The sequence below is a fragment of the Lytechinus variegatus genome, chromosome 19 (assembly GCF_018143015.1).
Source record: "Lytechinus variegatus isolate NC3 chromosome 19, Lvar_3.0, whole genome shotgun sequence".
Classification (NCBI taxonomy): Eukaryota; Metazoa; Echinodermata; class Echinoidea; order Temnopleuroida; family Toxopneustidae; genus Lytechinus; species Lytechinus variegatus.
In genome coordinates this window covers 3,074,731-3,093,329 of record NC_054758.1, presented here as the reverse complement: position 1 = coordinate 3,093,329, position 18,599 = coordinate 3,074,731, and the positions used below count along the sequence as shown (strand labels likewise).

The window sequence follows — 18,599 nt, the reverse complement described above, 5'->3', positions numbered from 1 at the left end:
TCCTATAAGTGATTGCATTTTAAAGATTTTGAATTCCTAAACGTTCGCAAGGTAACGGTGCGAATTTGAAAACACTTCAGCTATTTTAATTTGATCGTGATTCAATGAGACAACCATGAAATCGCGTGCCAATATAATTAAATTGAATTAAGTATGTGGATATTTAAATGCTGATCTCATAGGTCATTCAAATTAGTTGCAAATTGATTTATCACATCATTAAATCGGTTGAAATTTTGACGAAATTGGACGGGAAAACCTATAATAACAATGCCAATTATAATGATATAATTATTATTACAATCATTATTATTATCATTACCATAATTTTTCTCAATATTGGCAGCACCAGGGTATTTTGATATTAGGCAAGACGCCCAAAACGTGACGTCACAAAAAAAAAGATAATGAGGGTAGCATGGAGTTAAAGGACAAATAAATCTCTTAGTAACAGAAACAGCAAAAATGGTATTAGACCGAGTACTATTAGTGTATAACAATACTATTCTTACCACTGACCTTAATTTTTCTATTCTTTTATCAAGGATGGGTTGGGTATATACCAAGTCACATGAGATCTTCTAAATAAGGATTATTCTGTCTCTGCATTTCTAATTCATGCCGTTGTTTCTTGATGTTCTCAAGGATGGACTCCTGCTCTTCAATCCGCTGTTGGAGAAGACGCATTTTTTCGGCTCGCGACAAGAACTCCGTTTCGGAAACCTTCGGGAGCCCACAATTGTCAGTGGCTGACGTAGTTTCTGGAAGCTGCTCTTTAGGCTTGGTATTAGCATGAACATCGTCTTCCTCAATGTCCTCCGGATCGGTTGGAATATCTGTAGAATCGGAATCGTAATCCGGTTCGGTTTTAACAGCCCTGTTCTCAATACGACTCGGGCTAGATTCAAGAGCATTTATGGCCTCATCATCGGAAAGTGGTTCGGATTTAATGGCTATCCCTATTCCCTTTGCAGGAAAATCTCCCATTACATCGCCCGAGAACGTCACATCACGTGGAATGTCTAGTTCTTTCTTCAAAACGACAACAGGTCGTGGTGAAGGTTTAGGACGCGAAGGCAGGCCAGGGCAGCCCCTGTCACCAGGTGAATTCACTGGGTTTGACGGTGACGATGAGGGCGTCACTTTTCTCTTCTTCTGTGGTGGAGGAGAGTACGGCCTTGATACTTTTCTGTCCCGCCGACTTTTCCGTCGGGAAGTTGAGTTGCTCCCAAGATTATCACTGGATCGGCAAATATCACCCGTTGTGTCAAGCGATGCGGAACATTCTGTATCATGTTTAACCACAGTCTTATTTTGGTCTTTGGAAACCTTGGTAGAATGGTCCTCTGGTTGTCTGTGCTCCTTTGCTGCCTTTTGAGTGAATACATACGTCCCATCTTGATTAGACACTATGTTTTTCTGGTAAATATTCTTCTTGATTGTCATTTTCAGAGGGTCTGTCTTGTTGTCATTGGGCACAGTGTGGCTTCTTTGCAGATCAGACAAGAGAGACTTATTTACTATTCTTATCTTTTTTACTTTGGCACCCGACGAAAAGACTTTAGTTATGACCTTCACCGGGCTGCTGCTTGCCGGTGCATTTCCTTTCGGACCCATAACACTACCAACATTCAGATCTACACTAGACTTACATAGTAATATCCGGGGCTGACCTGAGCCAGTTTTGTTGCTCACACCAGGAATGCCTCCAGGTACCTGGAGAATTTTTCTCTGACCATTGGGGCAAGTTACAATATACCGAACAAGATTGTTTCCCGGTTGCAGCAGCTGCACAGGTCCAGTAGAGTTAGAGGTACCACTTACAGAAGTCATTTTATTTGGTGCAGTTCCCTTGACGTTCAAAGAGTCGCTTTTCTTGATGATGTTGGGTTCCTTGATGACATGTGTGGACAGAGTGGTTGGCAAATCTTTTGATTCAACTACACGTTTACTGATGCCGGTTGGTGTAGAGTCTTTAATGGACGCTCCAACTACAAGAGCAGGCATGCGTACTGAACTTGGGGTCATAACTGGTCGTTCATTCTTCACTGATGATTCTTTAGATTTGTTGGATTCACCAAACTTTGGTTCTGTAGGTAGTGAAACATGAGGTTTTAGGGGTTCTTTATTCACGGGAAGTAGTGAGGGATTAAGTTGCAAGGGTTCTTTATTCACGGTAGGTACTGAAGGATTAAGTTTCAGGGGTTCTTCATTCGCGGTACGTACCGAGGGATTAAGTTTCAGGGGTTCTTCATTCGCGGTACGTACCGTGGGATTAAGTTTCAGGGGTTCTTTATTCGCGGTACGTACTGAAGGATTAAGTTTCAGGGGTTCTTTATTCGCGGTAGGTACTGAGGAATTAAGTTTCAGGGGTTCTTCATTCACGGTAGTAAGTTTCAGGAGTTCTTTATTCGCGAAGGGAGCCTTGCAAAAGACAGAGGTAGGCGGAAGAGTGACAGCATTCAACTTTTTGGTAACATCCGAAATAACACGTTTAGGACCATGCACTACCATGTTCGAAATACCCTTCTCTTGCATCATCCTTTTGAGGTCTTCAACATACTCTTCCACCGACGTGTACTTCTTCTTACTACCCTTATCGCCACCCAACAGTTTACCGTCCTTCGTACTGTCTTTGACGCTCGAGGTTGGCAGGACTTGGGGGTAAGACTGGTGTCCCTCGTGCGATTCAACAATGATTTGCTTCGGAGCCTGCGTTTTATTACCGTTTTCAGATTTGGCTGACTTTCCTGTGACCACCTCACACCTTTCCTTCTTAACCTTACGTGATATAAGAATGGTACCCAAGGTTTCTTGTGCTGTAGGTAGAGGAAGAATTGAGCCGGGTTTAGATGTTGATTCCTTTTCAGCAATGGTTTCTAATACTTGTTTTCCTCTGTGCACCTTATCACTGCTATTTGTTCCGTCGTTTGCTGCCAAGTTCCTGACGTGTTCCCTGACGTGATCGCTTTTCAGTGATTCAATTTGCTTGGTGACTGTTGCCCTTGGAACTGACTTCTCCAATCCGGAGTTAACATTCTGCAATTGTGAAGTGGTTTTGACCTCACTGTTTTTTGGATGCCAAAGTGTGAAGTATAAGGCATTACCATCTTTTTGACCAGCACCACTGATGGTCTTCTTGTTAAGATCCTTAAGCTTGTTAGCAGAGCTTTGAATTTCATGTGAAGCTACTGCCTTACTTTGGGAAGTTGGTGTGTTTTGCTGAAGGTGTAAAGTTGGGTCAGAATGAACCACAGAGGTCTTCTTAATCATCTTGTCTCTGGGTATTAACACCTGTTTCCTCCTACGCTCGCTACTCTTCTGCATTTTGCTTGTCTCATCTTTGGGGAGTACTGACACTGAACTCTGTGTCTTTGCTAGCTCCTTTCTGACATGTTCGTGATTTTGTTCCAGCAAGTCAATGATTGTTCCCTCTTTCACAAAATCTGTGGACTCTGGCTGTTTTGCTACTTCATATTCGATGTTCTTATCAACTGAAGTATCATGTGCGCATTTATTTGATGTCGACAAAAATGTCTCATCATAATTGAAGTCTGAATCATCATCCCCATCGTCGATATCGTCGTTGACATCGGAAAGCTTCCGCAAAGCCGGGACTTCTTCATCAGAGTCTTCTATCCACCCGTCATCGCCCTCACTGCCTGATGGATCATCGGTAGCAAAAGGGTCCTCAATGAGGTCATCCATGGGGACATCGTCGAGTTCCTTCAAAGTTCTCTTGGAGTAGCCAGCGACTGGGCCCTCCTTGCCATTCTTTTGACATGAGGTGATGTGTGCTCTCATAGCCTCCATGGGGAGATTATCTTTCATGTGGAAGTTTAGAGAAGGAAAAGTGGTGCAAATGATGCCATATCACAGATGTATATCATAGTTTACAGTCACCTTTCACCTAGGAACAAAAATAAAGATAAAAATGAATAAATAGAAAAAAAAATGAATAAATATATTCAACAGGATGGCTGCAAATAGAATTTGATTTAGAAACGGTGCATTACAGATCATTGTATAAAAGACAGGGCCAACATGAACTCGACAAGTGAAGAGGTGTTTGTTGCCTAAATATTCTTATTTGAAATTATGTTCCCCAGGCAGTTCTGATTGAGGTACGAGAGCAATCGTGATCTACCAACCCCAAACCAGCAAGGAGGCCCAAAAAATGATTTTCCAGATTTTTTTCCGTTGGAAAAAACGAGTTCAAACTGGAATGATATCTTGGCTCATGATTAAATGCACAAGGAATTCTGTGAGAGCTTTGGAGAATTCTGGATTCACTCAAGCATGATACGTGCACACTGCAATCTGAGTGAAACCATGGACCTACAGTGTCTAGCCCGTATTCTGAAGTCAGGTTTAACTTAAACCATGGTCTAACTCTGTGCTAAAATTATGGGAAGCCAAAAGTGTCAAAATTCTTATTAAGTTGTATGTTTCTTATGTTTTTTGTGCTCTTTCCTGATTCATCGATGGTGAAGACAATTATCTACATGTATTTATACTACCTAGACAATTATGAATGATTTGAGAGCCAAATGAGTTGAAATAAGATATATCTACCAGTAGTGATTTATTTAACAATTGGCTGTCCATACTTAAACCACAACTTTAAACCTGAGTTTAAGTTAAACCCGACTTCAGAATATGGGCCACAATGTCTAGCCCATGGTGAAACTTCCCAGTAATCCGGATAAAACGATATGCTTGTGTCTATTTTCTCCATCCATTCGGATCAGCCTGTTTGGTCTTTTTGATTTCGTTTCAAGTTTAGTTTAAAAGTATTGTTTAACTTTGTGAGCAGCCGATTAAAAAAATTCTCAAACCAAGATGAAACATGTGTACAAGTGCATGTATTAGAACTAATAAACCCCGAAAACAACCATTATTGAGAAGGAAAGGCTAAAACTACAAGGCAAACCCCGATTTTGTAAATAGGCGTCTTATAGACACCTAAATAGTACACATAAGTGTATGGGATGAAATTGAGATGGTGTTTCCGGTCACTTTATATTTCAATTTTTGAAGCACCAAATAATTATTTTCGAACGCAATTTTTTCTGGGCTTCATTTTTGTAACATATCACAGACACAGGTGACAAGTGTGACCTTCTAGCTCATATTTATTAAAAGTCAAACCAATGTTAACCAATCACTTTAAAGTTTCGAACTAAGTCTCATACTTACATTACATCATTGTCCAATGCTCCATTTAGCTTTGCAAAGTGCATTTTGTATCTTTATACTGATTTTTACCCCATTTAATCAAATTACCAACAATCCCACTCAACTGTGCCCATGGATACGCTTTTGTTCTTCTTTGTCTCTCTTCCTTTCCGTCAGTTTAATATGGTTTTTCAAACTGCTTAATCAACTTCCTACCTTCCAATGAATCAAATGTTTCCCTTTTTTTCTAGTTATCTTCGCAAGGTTGGATGGAGTCCGCCCTTTCTCGTGATTAATTGATTAATCATATTTCATATATATATACATACATGTATATTCTGAATCTTGTACATTTTGTATACTGCTCTGTTAAATTTACATGTGAATCTTTTTTACTGTGTACAAACATTTATAATTCAGCCATTGGTTGCCAGGAATGTTTTGTTCCCTAATAAAGACCATTATTATTATAAACTCCTCAAAAAAGTTTGGAAATCTGATTTTGATCGATAATTACTCTTCGGTTCTAGTAAATGTAATTAATAGCAATGGATAGATCATTTGATTTTCTTTAAAATGATACCCTACATGATTATTGTTCCCATGGGGGTGCAGTGCCTTGAAATGTGGAGCAAGGTCAAAATTCAAAAGCTGCAAAATGACATAATATTGAAAGTCACTGTTCCTTTTTCCATGGTGAGAGCAAGTTTTTCAGCGTTTTTTTTTATTTGACCAATAACTCCTCATCGGTTTTGGTAAATATCAATATGAAATTAATATCAATGAATAGATCATTTAATCTTCTTTAAAATGATACCCTACATAATATGATTATCATTTACATGGAGGTGCAGTCATTTGCGGCGGAAGCCACAAATTTTAGGAGAGGACAATCCAAAAAAAATTGACAAAAAAAAAAAAAAAAAAAAAGCAAAAAAAAAGTTTTCAACCCAAAAATTTTAAGGGGGGACGTAGGAAAATAAATTGACAAGCAAAAAAAAAAAAAAAAAAAAAAAGTCATCAACACAAATTTAGGGGGGGGGGACCGTCCCCCCTCCTCAAATTTAGGGGGGGGGATACGTCCCCCCTGTCCCCCCCCCGCTTCCGCCGCCTATGGGTGCAGTGTCTTGATATGTGAGGGGCAAGATCGAAAGTCAAAAGTTGCAAAATGACACAATACAGTGAGTTTCTCAGCAATTTCTTTTGTTTTCATGCACCTTAAAGGGGAAGTTCACCCTGAAGAAAACTTTGTTGTAAAAATGGTAGAAAAAATAGTAAAAAATATTGGTGAAGGTTTGAGGAAAATCCGTTAAAGAGTAAGAAAGTTATTAGAGTTCAAAGTTTTGGATTTGTGACGTCATAAACGAGCAGCTGCCCCATGTGTTATGTAACATAAAATGCATGAATTTCAAATTTTGTATGGTTCATGATGACTTAATTTTGTTTTCTATTCATGATCGGGTGTAAAATGATTTGTCTATTGATAAACAAAAGGTACAGTGAAAACCATTTTCAATTTTCTGAGAAAATGACATTTCATTGATTTTTTACCATTCACTATGTAGAAATGCTGGTCGCATATGACGTCACAAATCAAATAATTGAAATTCTATTAACTTTTTAATTATTTGATGAATTTTTCTCAAACCTTCGGTAATATTTTTTATCATTTTTTCTGCTATTTTTACAATAAACTTTTTGTCAGGGTGAACTTCCCCTTTAACATCAACTTTATGGAGCACACCTATGCACTAGCAAAAACATAACAAACATGCATGGGTATTTCAAACCACGACTCAAACCATGTTATCTCATAGAACCATCGCTACAGAAGCAGGGGCTTGGTTTGAATGGATTTTCATCTCTACCTACACAGACAAATGAACCATTCACTCTTCATGACTATTTCTGCTCGTTTTTCAGCTTTTCACTTCAGACCTCATCCAACATTTTTGAATCCTGCTCCTGTCATGATGGCATGATCAAAACAAGCATGGTATCATTCTAAAGAGAATTAAATGATCTTCTAATGATATCAAATATGCATTGTGTAAAATTGGGACTTGGGAGAAACGAATGGTCTAACTCAGATTTCCCTACCCTTTTTGCTCGTTTTGCAGCTTTTCAACTTAGACCTCATCGAACACATTTAAATCCTGCTCTTTTCGTGATGACATGATCATAACAAGCATAGCATTTTAAAGAGAATTAAATTTTCTTTTGAATGATGTAAACTAATCATTTTGTAAAATTGGGAGTTGGGAGAAATTAATGGCCAAACACAGATTTCCAACATTTTTTTGACGGGTTTAGAAATGGTATTATAGAAACTCCCGTTTCTCGTCTTAATATATTTCACTTTACCACTTCAAATTGTTACAGTATAATGGGAAAGAGATACTCTATAAAGCTTATTTCCACTTTTTTTTTAGACAAAGGTATCTTTTTTATATTTTTTCCATTTCATGCTCTTTGCAGAGAGCACTCCCTGACGATTTATTGTTAGTTTTGGGATGGCTGGTTATAATAATTTTCCCCGAGGGCAAGTCTTTGTTCATTCCCGTGGACATTCAGAAGCCAAGAGACTGCAAGCATGGAGTGAGATTTGAACTGCATTCTCTGTGATTATATTGAGACCATTAGAGCGAGACCATGTACAGATGAAAAGTTTTTGTTTCCTTTCACTTTAATAGACACAACAGAGGGTCCAGGACGTAAAATTCAATTACTGGTATTCAGTAAAACATTAACGATCGGTCTAGTTATGAATGCGATATAGCATCTACGGTAAAAGCACGTGAGGTCAGGTAAATTACAATGTAAATGAAAGTAACTGAAATAAGCCAGTTCGTAATTCCTTTCTGCGCATGATCAAAAGATTCTACGCATGATCAGAAGAAGGTCATTTGTACTAAAATGACATGGTGCTTTAAAATCTAATGAGATAAGCACCAACTTTGATGTCTTGATTATTCATATATTCTTTTGAATTGTCGTTTTCATTTATATCCACAAAAAACAACAATGCTTCCACGAACGACTGGTATTTCACAGTTTGCAAAGTACACTGTGCAACATGCTAAGATATGCATTCAAAGTAGGAATGCAACAAATGCCTTCATTAAGTGTTCATTTGTGTGCTATTCTAGTCACCTGCTCTATTCAATTTCTTCATCCTGCTATGTAAGGCAAGCTTACGTAATATCTTGCTTTGAAATCTGCCTATCATGATGAAAGAAATGAAAGGTCATTTGACCAAAATTGTCCATGAAGTAACTACGAACTGGTCTATTAAGAGGGCTTATGTTTTTAACGAGACTATTCTATAGGGCACACATGAGTATTACAGACTCCCATTCACTCACGTGTTATATCATAGCTCATCAAAAATTCATTAAAAATCAATCTCTCGATAGATTTTGCTTTAATTCACTGACATTAGTCACAAATAACAGTACATTAAGATTTGATGTTAATCAGGTACTTGCCCAGCTCAATCAAAAGTTAAATGGCCTAAAATAAGACTAACCATAATTTCGGCCAGTTCATCGCCAGAAAAAACAGAACTGCATTGTGGGTAATAATGATTAAAATGAAATACAAAAATGCAGACTAGCCTTCCCAAACGCCTTGATTATGAAAGAGTATGAACATAGCATTATGTCTATCGTTTTTCTTTTGATATACAAACATTTGATCTATTTTTAATGAATTATTTTAATCAATAAAGTCATGTGATCTTTACTTACGCCTGTCCGGCATGCTTTGCGCGCGGTTGAATTACTCTCATGTGCCCTATAAACAATCCCTTTCCATATGCGTCATACATGTATGTGCTGCTGCTTTTTTTTTTTCATTGAAAACCCATCTCATTTGTTGCAACTTAAGGCCACCGCACACCTTACGACTGTTCGCGATCCGATTTTGGAACAAATCGCATTTTGCTCATTTTCTGAAAAATGTGAATGGAACATATATCATGTTATTTGAGGTTAAAATTGATTGAAATAATACTAATACAACCATTTTGAAAGATTGCAAGCTTTTATTTTGGAGTAAAGGCCAAATTAGTTTCAAATCGTAGCCAATCGTAGGACTGCTATGACGTCATTACGACGAATACTAAATTCATTTTATTCTAAGGATTATAGCATAGTCCCAAATTTTTAACCATAGGTACTCGTAAGATGATTTAGAATTTTACACAGTACGATATTCTAAGCCTCAATATTAGCATAAAAATCTACTACATTTTATTCTAAAATCGAGTCACAGCCGAAAATTATTTTTAACACTGAATGAATTAAAGCATATTCGTCTTTCTTCTAATTCTAATGTAGGAAATCTGAAATATATTTCCTCATAATAATCCCGTATTCGAATTCCTCCTTAAAAATAAGGAATTCCCTTCGCTGCAACTACCTGTGTGATTCAGTGAAGAGCTTCCTTACAGTTACAAACAAAAGTTTTATTATGTGACAACATCGACACTCCCATTTGAATATCACCCGTGTTGTGCATTTTTTTTAAATGCAACCGTTTCGAAAAAACAGCAACAAAAAAAAAGTTACCAAACACTCTTATTTCACTTCCGATATTGATAATTTTTCAGCATGTAATGCCTGCATAATTTGTCTCTGTTCAAATTATTTATAGAAAGACTTTAAAGGTACATTAAACAAGCAACGACTAAGGACATAATATAACCATGTTTCGAATTAAAGGAATCTTAACAAGAGACATATTTTGCATGGAAATAAAAAAAGTAAACACGCAAAGTAGACCATTCAATAAACGTGATTTCGTAAATAAAAAAATACATTACCACGTATCAAGATATAATGAAAGGGGGCGCTTTAGGCTACGTCTCTGGTAGTAATACAGAAATAACTGAGTCATATATATATATTTCCTACTTACCAATACCATGCTCTTCTATCATGGTTTTAAATAACGTAGGGCCTATGAACTCTGCGAGGGAATGATCACGTCCAGACAATCATGTAACGTTCCTAAAATGAAGAAACATAACGTCATTCAATCTTATCAATGTTTTTATTTTTTAAATGTTCTCACGTAAATGACGACGCTTGGGGCCTGCTGATTAAACTTTTGCCACAAAAAACTCTTTCAAACCAAATTATGTCATTGAAACCGCTGGCGTTCAGATATAAAGGGGGGGGGGGGTCTTGGGGGAGCTCGTGCCCCCCCCAAAAAAAAAAATCAAGACCAAGAACAAAAAAGAGAGAAAAGGAAAGAGAGAAGGATATTTTTTCTGAATATTACGTCAAAATTTATCACAAAATTTTATTTTTGAAATAAAAATGTTGAAATGGTTGCTCATGCGCTTTGCACGCTTGCAAGTCTTTATCAATATCAATGTGATACGCCATATCTAGCCCCCTCAACATTTTTCGCTCATCATGCTCTTGATTAATACCCAACACATGAAAATGCTCTGGACAAAATAAAAAATATTGCCGGAGTTTTTGTTTTATATGCAACAGGTCCCTGATAAGCCATAAAATCCATGTTTCATTGAATTATAAGTAGAAACTTCGAATCTTGAAAATTCAAAATCCTACCCTTTAGTTTTTGAAGTTCATTCCAGTTAACAAACCTCCCAATTACATGTAACTATGACCTTTCACTAGTGACGTGGTATTAGACTCGTCCAATAGACCATTTCGTAGTTACTTCATGGGCAATTTTGGTCAAATGACCTTTCATTTCTTTCATCATGATAGGCAGATTTCAAAGCAAGATATTACGTAAGCTTGCCTTACATAGCAGGATGGAGAAATTGAATAGACCAGGTGACTAGAATAGCACACCAATGAACACTTAATGAAGGTATTTGTTGCATTCCTTCTTTGAATGCATATACCTTAGCATGTTGCACAATGTACTTGACAAACTGTGAAATACCAGTCGTTCGTGGAAGCATTGTTGTTTTTTGTGGATGTAAATGAAAACGACAATTCAAAAGAATATATGAATAATCAAGACATCAAAGTTGGTGCTTATCTCATTAGGCACCATGTCACATTAGTGCAAATGACCTTCTTCTGATCATGCGTATAATCTTTTAATCATGCGCAGAAAGGAACTACGAAATGGCTTATTGCCAAACTTAAGTCATTAGTGAATATGAAACATGGACCTAAGCTTTCTACATGATCGTGAAAAATCCAAAACCTAGCATTGTGTTGCAGCACTGATACTGGACAGAGCATTATAAAATGAATTGACATTTGGCATTTATCATGTGATCTGAAACTCATATTCAACAATCAGCAACACACACACACGAACACACAAATAACCCCCAATTTAACCATGGTAAAGAATTAAAATATTCAGTGAGAGCGACGAAGTCGCCGCAGACGTCATAGAATTACATAGCATTTATATACATGTAATATACTGCCTCGCAGGTAAGACGAAGAAGATCATAAAAAAGGATACCAAAACCCTGTTCACTCACTTCAAGGGGAAAAAGTCCCGTATGCACTGGCGTACCTAATATAAGATTTTCAAAAAGGGAGGCAATTTTCTTGAGGATATTTCGTCCGCAAAAAAAGTTAAACCAAAAATCAAGGATTTCTTATCCCCCCCAAAAAAAAAGGTCTTCAGGTTCAAAACAGGGGCACACGTCTGTTTTCATTGCATTTTTACATTACAAATTATTAATTTTGCTTCTCAAGGGGGGGGGGGGGCAGGTCCCCTGGATCAGTTGTGCCTCGTCAGGGGGGGGGGGGGACAGGGATACGTCCCCTGCATGAGTTGTGACTCATCAGGGGGGCAGTATGCCCCCTGTCCCCCCCCCCGAGACCTCAGGTACCCTAGTGCCCGTATACAAGCTAACGACTTTGAATTCTTTAATTCATTCTCAGTGATTCTGGCTTTCTTTATGTGGAGAATTATCATGAATATTTTGGTCGTGAATACGGAAGGGCGTGTAAATGGGACTAGAAAAAAACCTATTTAAACAAGGTGGTTCGCAATCAGAATCTTGCTTGATTACGCGATCAATAAAATATGACCGACGCCTAGATGACCTATGACCTTACTATCCTCATGAACACACATTTCGTATAAATTACCTAAGGATCAATAACGTACCAAGTGTGATTACAATAGATGCAGAAATAAAGAAATGAGAGCAAGTTGAATAAAAACTATTAAAAAAAAGATGAACAATACCTATCATTCATCATTTAGACCCCTAGATGACCTTTGACCCCATCAACTTTTCGGACCCTCATGTGGTACTACAAAAGGATCACAATTTTTATGTGTAAAATGTGAACATAATTTATGCAAAAATAAGGAAATGACAGCAGGTTAAACCGTTAAAGGACAAGTCTACCCCAACAAAAATATGATTTTGATAAAAAAAGAAAAATCCAACAAGCATAACACTGAAAATTTCATCAAAATCGGATGTAAAATAAGAACAGTTATTAAATTTTAAAGTTTCGATTAATTTCACAAAATAGTTATTTGCACATCCTGATCGGTACGCAAATATGAAGTCATCCCATTACTATTTCTTTTGTATTTTTATTATATGAAATATTCGAAGTTCCACCTCATTGTCAAGTGAAACAACGGCTGTTTTCAACTCGCCGTACGGCCGCCTCAGTACGTGTCGTGAAGTGTGATCAAAATTGTTGCAGAAGTGAAGAAATGAGAGCATGTTGAACAATTTGACCTTCTGATCCGTATATTGACCCGATCATGCTCATGATCACACATGTAGTATTTTATAAGGATCATATGTACCTCGTATGAACATAATTGATGTAGAAATGAAGAAGTTGAACGAAAAAAAACTTTGTTTAAACCATATCACACTAATAAGGTCACATTTGCTCTAAGGCGGCCGTACGGCGAGTTGAAAACAGCCGTTGTATTCACTTATATTCAAACCACCTATATATAGCTGGTACAAAATATGTTAAAACGGCTGTTTTCGACTCGCCGTACGGCTGCCGTAGATTAAATGTGACCGAGGTATATCAGACCAACGGAAAAGGTGATCACTAGTCTATAGGTCTCTGCCGAACTTCGGTCAGGCGAAACAATAACAATGAGGTCTCTGCTGAACTTCGTTCAGGCGAGACAACAAGAAATAATTAACAGAAAACAAACACAAATATTTTTGAATCCCACAACCTATGACAGAAATTCAGACGCAGAATCAAATATTTTGTGCTTATGCTTGGGGAAGCAATTTTCATATGCCATTCTCAACTTTGTACCCCCTCATATATTCTGCATGACCTACCAAACCCAATATCGGAATCATATTCTAGGAGATATTTATGGAAGCTTAAAAGTGCCACCGAGATGTTGAGATAATTATCTCGGGAAGTCGACATCTTGATAGCAAAATATAAGATGACGAGATCCTGGATCTCATCATGTTGACATCTTTTAGAAGAGATGATGAGATGACGAGATCCTGGATCTCATCATGTCAACATCTTTTAGAAGAGATGTTGAGATGACGAGATCCTGGATCTCATCATGTCGACATCTTTTAGAAGAGATGATGAGATGACAAGATCCTGGATCTCATCATGTCAACATCTTTTAGAACAGATGATGAGATGACAAGATCCCGGATCTCATCATGTCAACATCTTTTAGAAGAGATGTTGAGATGACAAGATCCCGGATCTCATCATGTTGACATCTTGTAGAAGAGATGATGAGATGATCTTGTCATCTCAACATCTCTTCTTAAGATGTTGACATGATGAGATCCAGGATCTTGTCATCTCATCATCTCTTCTACAAGATGTCAACATGATGAGATCCAGGATCTTGTCATCTCATCATCTCTTCTAAAAGATGCCAACATGATGAGATCCGGGATCTTGTCATCTCAACATCTCTTCTAAAAGATGTTGACATGATGAGATCCGGGATCTTGTCATCTCATCATCTCTTCTAAAAGATGTTGACATGATGAGATCCAGGATCTTGTCATCTCATCATCTCTTCTAAAAGATGTCGACATGATGAGATCCAGGATCTCGTCATCTTATCTTTTGCTATCAAGATGTCGACTTCCCGAGATAATTATCTCAACATCTCGGTGGCACTTTTAAGCTTCCATAGATATTAACACACAATTTGAAACAAAAATATTTCACTTCCACTTTTAACACTTATGGCCAAGACATTCTGAAATATGCAGGTCTTTCTGAATTATGTTTCATTTCATTCAACTAACATCACAAACAACTGCTGGCCACTTAGAAATGGAAACTACGAAGACGAAAATCGACTGAAATTACCGATCAAGTCATGCAAGCTAGAGCGACAACGCTACGGTATTTGCAGATGACACAAAAAGGAAAAGTAACTGAGAAAAGGAAGGGGTAGGAGGGGGAGTGATATGACACTGAAAGAATTACATGAAAATAAATGATTCATATGGGGTTGTAGTTTTGGTTGATTGCGTTGTTGAATCCTCTCACGGGGATATAGGTTAAATTACAAGAACACTATTGATTCAAGGATATGGATTGCAATAGCATTCTACAGAATAGAATGAATGCAAAGTACATCTAATACAGTTTCATGGTAAATCTTATTCCAAAAAAAAAAGATATATTATATGATTTTGAGGCAAAAGAAAATCTCTTTTCTGTATTTCATTTCATTGAAATGTGACATATACTTTAGAATGAACTCAAACAGTAAAACAAGAAAAAATATTGAAGAGAATGTAAAATTTTATTTAGTTTTCATCTTATAATTACAAATATTGGTAATAGAGCATACACATACCCTGAAGGGGGGGGGGTCTAACAGATGTGAGTGAAGCAAACAAGCACAAAAACAAAGATTTTAAAAATGTGACCGATGTTCTTTTCCTGTATCCCTATCATGCATTTCCTTTCCCGTTCTCAACTTTTGAGAAAGAAGGGGCAAGTGCGCTCCCCCCCCAAAAAAAAAATACAGGCTCTAATGCCCTACAGAATGCTAAAAATTATCTTTTATGGCACCCTGATACTTTTTGGGCAAACTAGTAAGGGGTGATGTGTTTTTTTTTTCATTTGGTAGTACACAAACTAAAAAGATCTAGTGGCAGGCACATTATTTTTAAACAATATACATCATGTACTGACACTTACATACCATATACATGTATGGGCCATTGGCTGGACTGAATTGTTTACTGCACCTTGTCCTATGTGTAGCATGGTTTAGATTTGCCCTATCACAAATATGGATTTCACATGCACTGTACATCATGAAAGCATTGGTAATGGTAATAGTAAACAGGGGGGGGGGGGGGGTTGTGAGCAATCAACAATGTTAATAACTATAAAAATAAGAATTTGAAAAATACCAAAATAAATGCTGATAAAAATTCCACATATATTGCAAGTAGCAATTTCTTTTCACCAGGGGTGGGGTGGGTTTTCTTTTAAAACAAATAACAAAGACTACATGTACAGTATGTTCCCCGTAAGAGCGCAATGTTTGTATAAATCATAAGTCAAATCAGACACCTTAAGCGAAAAGATGAATATATTCTACCATTTGTTAATAGGGGTTTCATCGTGTCACACATTTTCTATCCGGGAGCTATCCGTGTGTCTTACTATTGTTTTAGATTTAGTTCACCACTACCCCCCCCCCATGTCATCGCAAAAGTTGCATGGCCATTGTTGTCTCAGCTACATTGACATTCTGACATACATGCATGCTGTTGCTTTGCAGATACACGTAGGGGTTTTCGCAACCACTGCACAGACACTGTCTGGAACATAATCTATTGTCTTAGCCTTTCATGACATATGAAGCAGTCTTTGTCAAAAAATTGGTGAATCAGTGCAACAATTATACGTCAACTCCAATCTTACAATCTGTTGTCTGTTCACGAAGACCAGGCGCGGATCCGGGGTGGGGGATGGGCACAGGGGGCACGTGCCCCCCCTTTGAGAAGCAAAATCAAGATTTGTAATGTAAAAATGGCATTAAAACAGAGGTGTGCCCCCTGTTTGGACATTGAAGACCTTTAATTTTTTTATTATTTTTTGCTTGTCAGACCTCTCAACGGACACTTTCAATGCATATTACAGCCTATGATTTAGAATCCACCCCATTCGCAATTGCAAAAAACTTGCTGACTGAATTTGACTCGTCTATCTTGGTCCCCCATATTGTCACGACTACGAAAAAAAGGAGAATATTCAGATGCAGAGTGCCAAAATTAATGCTCATCAAACTCAAAGATTGCATGAGCAAAAATGAATTTCTTACAAGTTTTTGTAGCATAAATACGGATTATGAAGGACCTGTGTAGGCCTATCTAATTTCTATTTTTTTATATGAATATGAACTGAAAGTGTGCATGGTCAGTTCCCCCATATCTGTGCGGTCTCCCAAGTCTGCGCACCCGTGCGATTCTAGTAAACGAAGATACGCAACGAGCACAAACTTTACACATGCAATACATAGACAGGTACCTCTATTCATAAAAAAATCTGACTCAAAATGGTGGAAAAGTAATGAATTCAGGGCATTTCATGTGACGGCATCAAAATGCAGCCTTTGACATCAGAATCCCCTGTGTGCAAAGTGAATGAGTGCGCAGACATGGGGTACCATTTTTTTTCAATCTGAAAATGACTGCCCGAGGTTTTTCCAAGAAAATCTTATATTTTCTTTCATTTTTTAATGTGAAATTTGGTACACTTACTCTTACTAATATAAGGAAAATAACCAAAAGATTTTGTGAAATAAGTAATTCATGTTAAATCTTAACTAAAATTGTTAGGTGCGCAGATTTGGGGCCCACCATCATACAATTGTCAGGTAGAATGTAATGTGAAGGCATGTATGTGCAGTCTGCCTTCAAGAAATTCATTTTGACTCTGGTTTGATTGTCATACCATAGTACACATGAAGTTCCTTCACAACAAAACTGTTCGGTAATTTCAGTCGCTTGAATTCACATTTCGTGCGCAAAATGATGCCATGAAGGACACAACGGTGTGATTAAAACACCGAGGAATTACACGAAATTGTGAAAGCGAAGAATACTGAAGTCGATGCATATTGACCTACAATGTTAATAAACACACAGTCACGTACTCCATTATTCATGAACAACTTCTCGAGCTGACCTGCGTGCGTGGCGGTGAGAAGCGGCAGCCGACATTGAACGAGTGTGTGTAAATTGTAAACAAATAGCACACGTACGGTTCACGCACACACAGGAAGAACAACTGCGTTATATAATGCATGCACTATATAGCACGCCTTTCGGGCTGAGTGGTGATTTTAATTGAGCTCGGAGCTCGGCGTAAGTAAATACACGGTGGTTATCAATAAAAAAAAATTGTCACACACTGATCTAAAATTGGGCATACAATATCTTTATACTCACAATGAAATTGCAGATTCCGGTGTAGAATCCATGAATGTAGTTCAGTGATATTTGCTAAAAACTGGACATATGCCATGGGATCGCGCAACATTTGCACTGCTTTATCGCGCATGCATTGCGTATACTCTAAACACGCACTTTGATGGTGCGCGATAACGCGTTGTTGACATTTTATTACCAATCAGGCTCGTTCAGTGTAATTCATGGCTAGCAACTAGTCAAGAAATTATAATATTTCTGTTAAACTGCTTTTTGGAGCTTTTTTTCTTTGGAAGGATGAATAGCTTCTTTCTCCTTCAATTTTTCTGTTATGTTATTTTCTCCAGATTTCCCCCTTTTTTTACAGTAGATTTGCTGTAGATTTAATTGCCACAGAGTTTTGATATAAAACTAAAAGCTATTTAATTTTTAAATGAAGAAGTTAATTACTTAAACTTAATTTAAGCAAAGCAGGCCTATATGTCTAATTGGAGACAGCCGGAGGCCGTCTGTTTCGAGTTTTTTTTATTTTTTACATTTTTAATTTTATTTTTTCTCCTCGTACACAGATGGCTCGCGATCGATCTTGTAGAGCCATCAGAAATTTTACTCAATTCCGACGTGGCTCATCAATTTTTGTCTTTATTTCATTAAAAAATATGTATAAAAAGAACTGGACCAAAATAATTATTGTTCCTTTTTTGCCTGAAATGCACAAAAAACGAGAAAAATAAATTTAAAAGGAAAAAAATAGTGATTACTTCGGCTATCGTGCAGCCCCCACTTCCCTGGTTTATATCTGAACTTAAATGTAAAGTACACCTCTAATAAAGGTTAATTTGAATCAATAGAGAACAATCAGACAAGCATATGATGCTGAAAATTTAATCAAAATCGGATGTAAAATAATAACGTTATGACATTTCAAATTGGCTTATTTACAAAAAAAGTTTAGTCACATGCGATCGAAGAAGAGGATGATGTCCCTCACTCACTTGTGGAGGTGCTGTGGCCGAGTGGTCTG

The 18,599-nt window shown here is 37.4% G+C and overlaps 1 protein-coding gene across 2 annotated transcripts; it reads right to left on the bottom strand.

Annotated features, from left to right (window-relative positions):
- Positions 1 to 242: 242 nt before the first annotated feature.
- LOC121405791 lies at positions 243 to 17,777 on the bottom strand. Of its 2 annotated transcripts, none has more exons than XM_041596742.1 (3): positions 17,597 to 17,777; positions 10,099 to 10,190; positions 243 to 3,910 (listed from the first exon to the last, which is right to left on the bottom strand). In XM_041596742.1, the coding sequence occupies exon 3, from the start codon at positions 3,829 to 3,831 to the stop codon at positions 568 to 570; it is 3,264 nt and encodes a 1,087-aa protein (XP_041452676.1). In that variant the 5' UTR covers positions 3,832 to 3,910; positions 10,099 to 10,190; positions 17,597 to 17,777; the 3' UTR covers positions 243 to 567. The 2 variants fall into 2 exon arrangements, with proteins under 2 accessions (XP_041452676.1, XP_041452677.1); XM_041596743.1 differs by lacking the exon at positions 17,597 to 17,777 and adding an exon at positions 17,302 to 17,576.
- Positions 17,778 to 18,599: the final 822 nt, after the last annotated feature.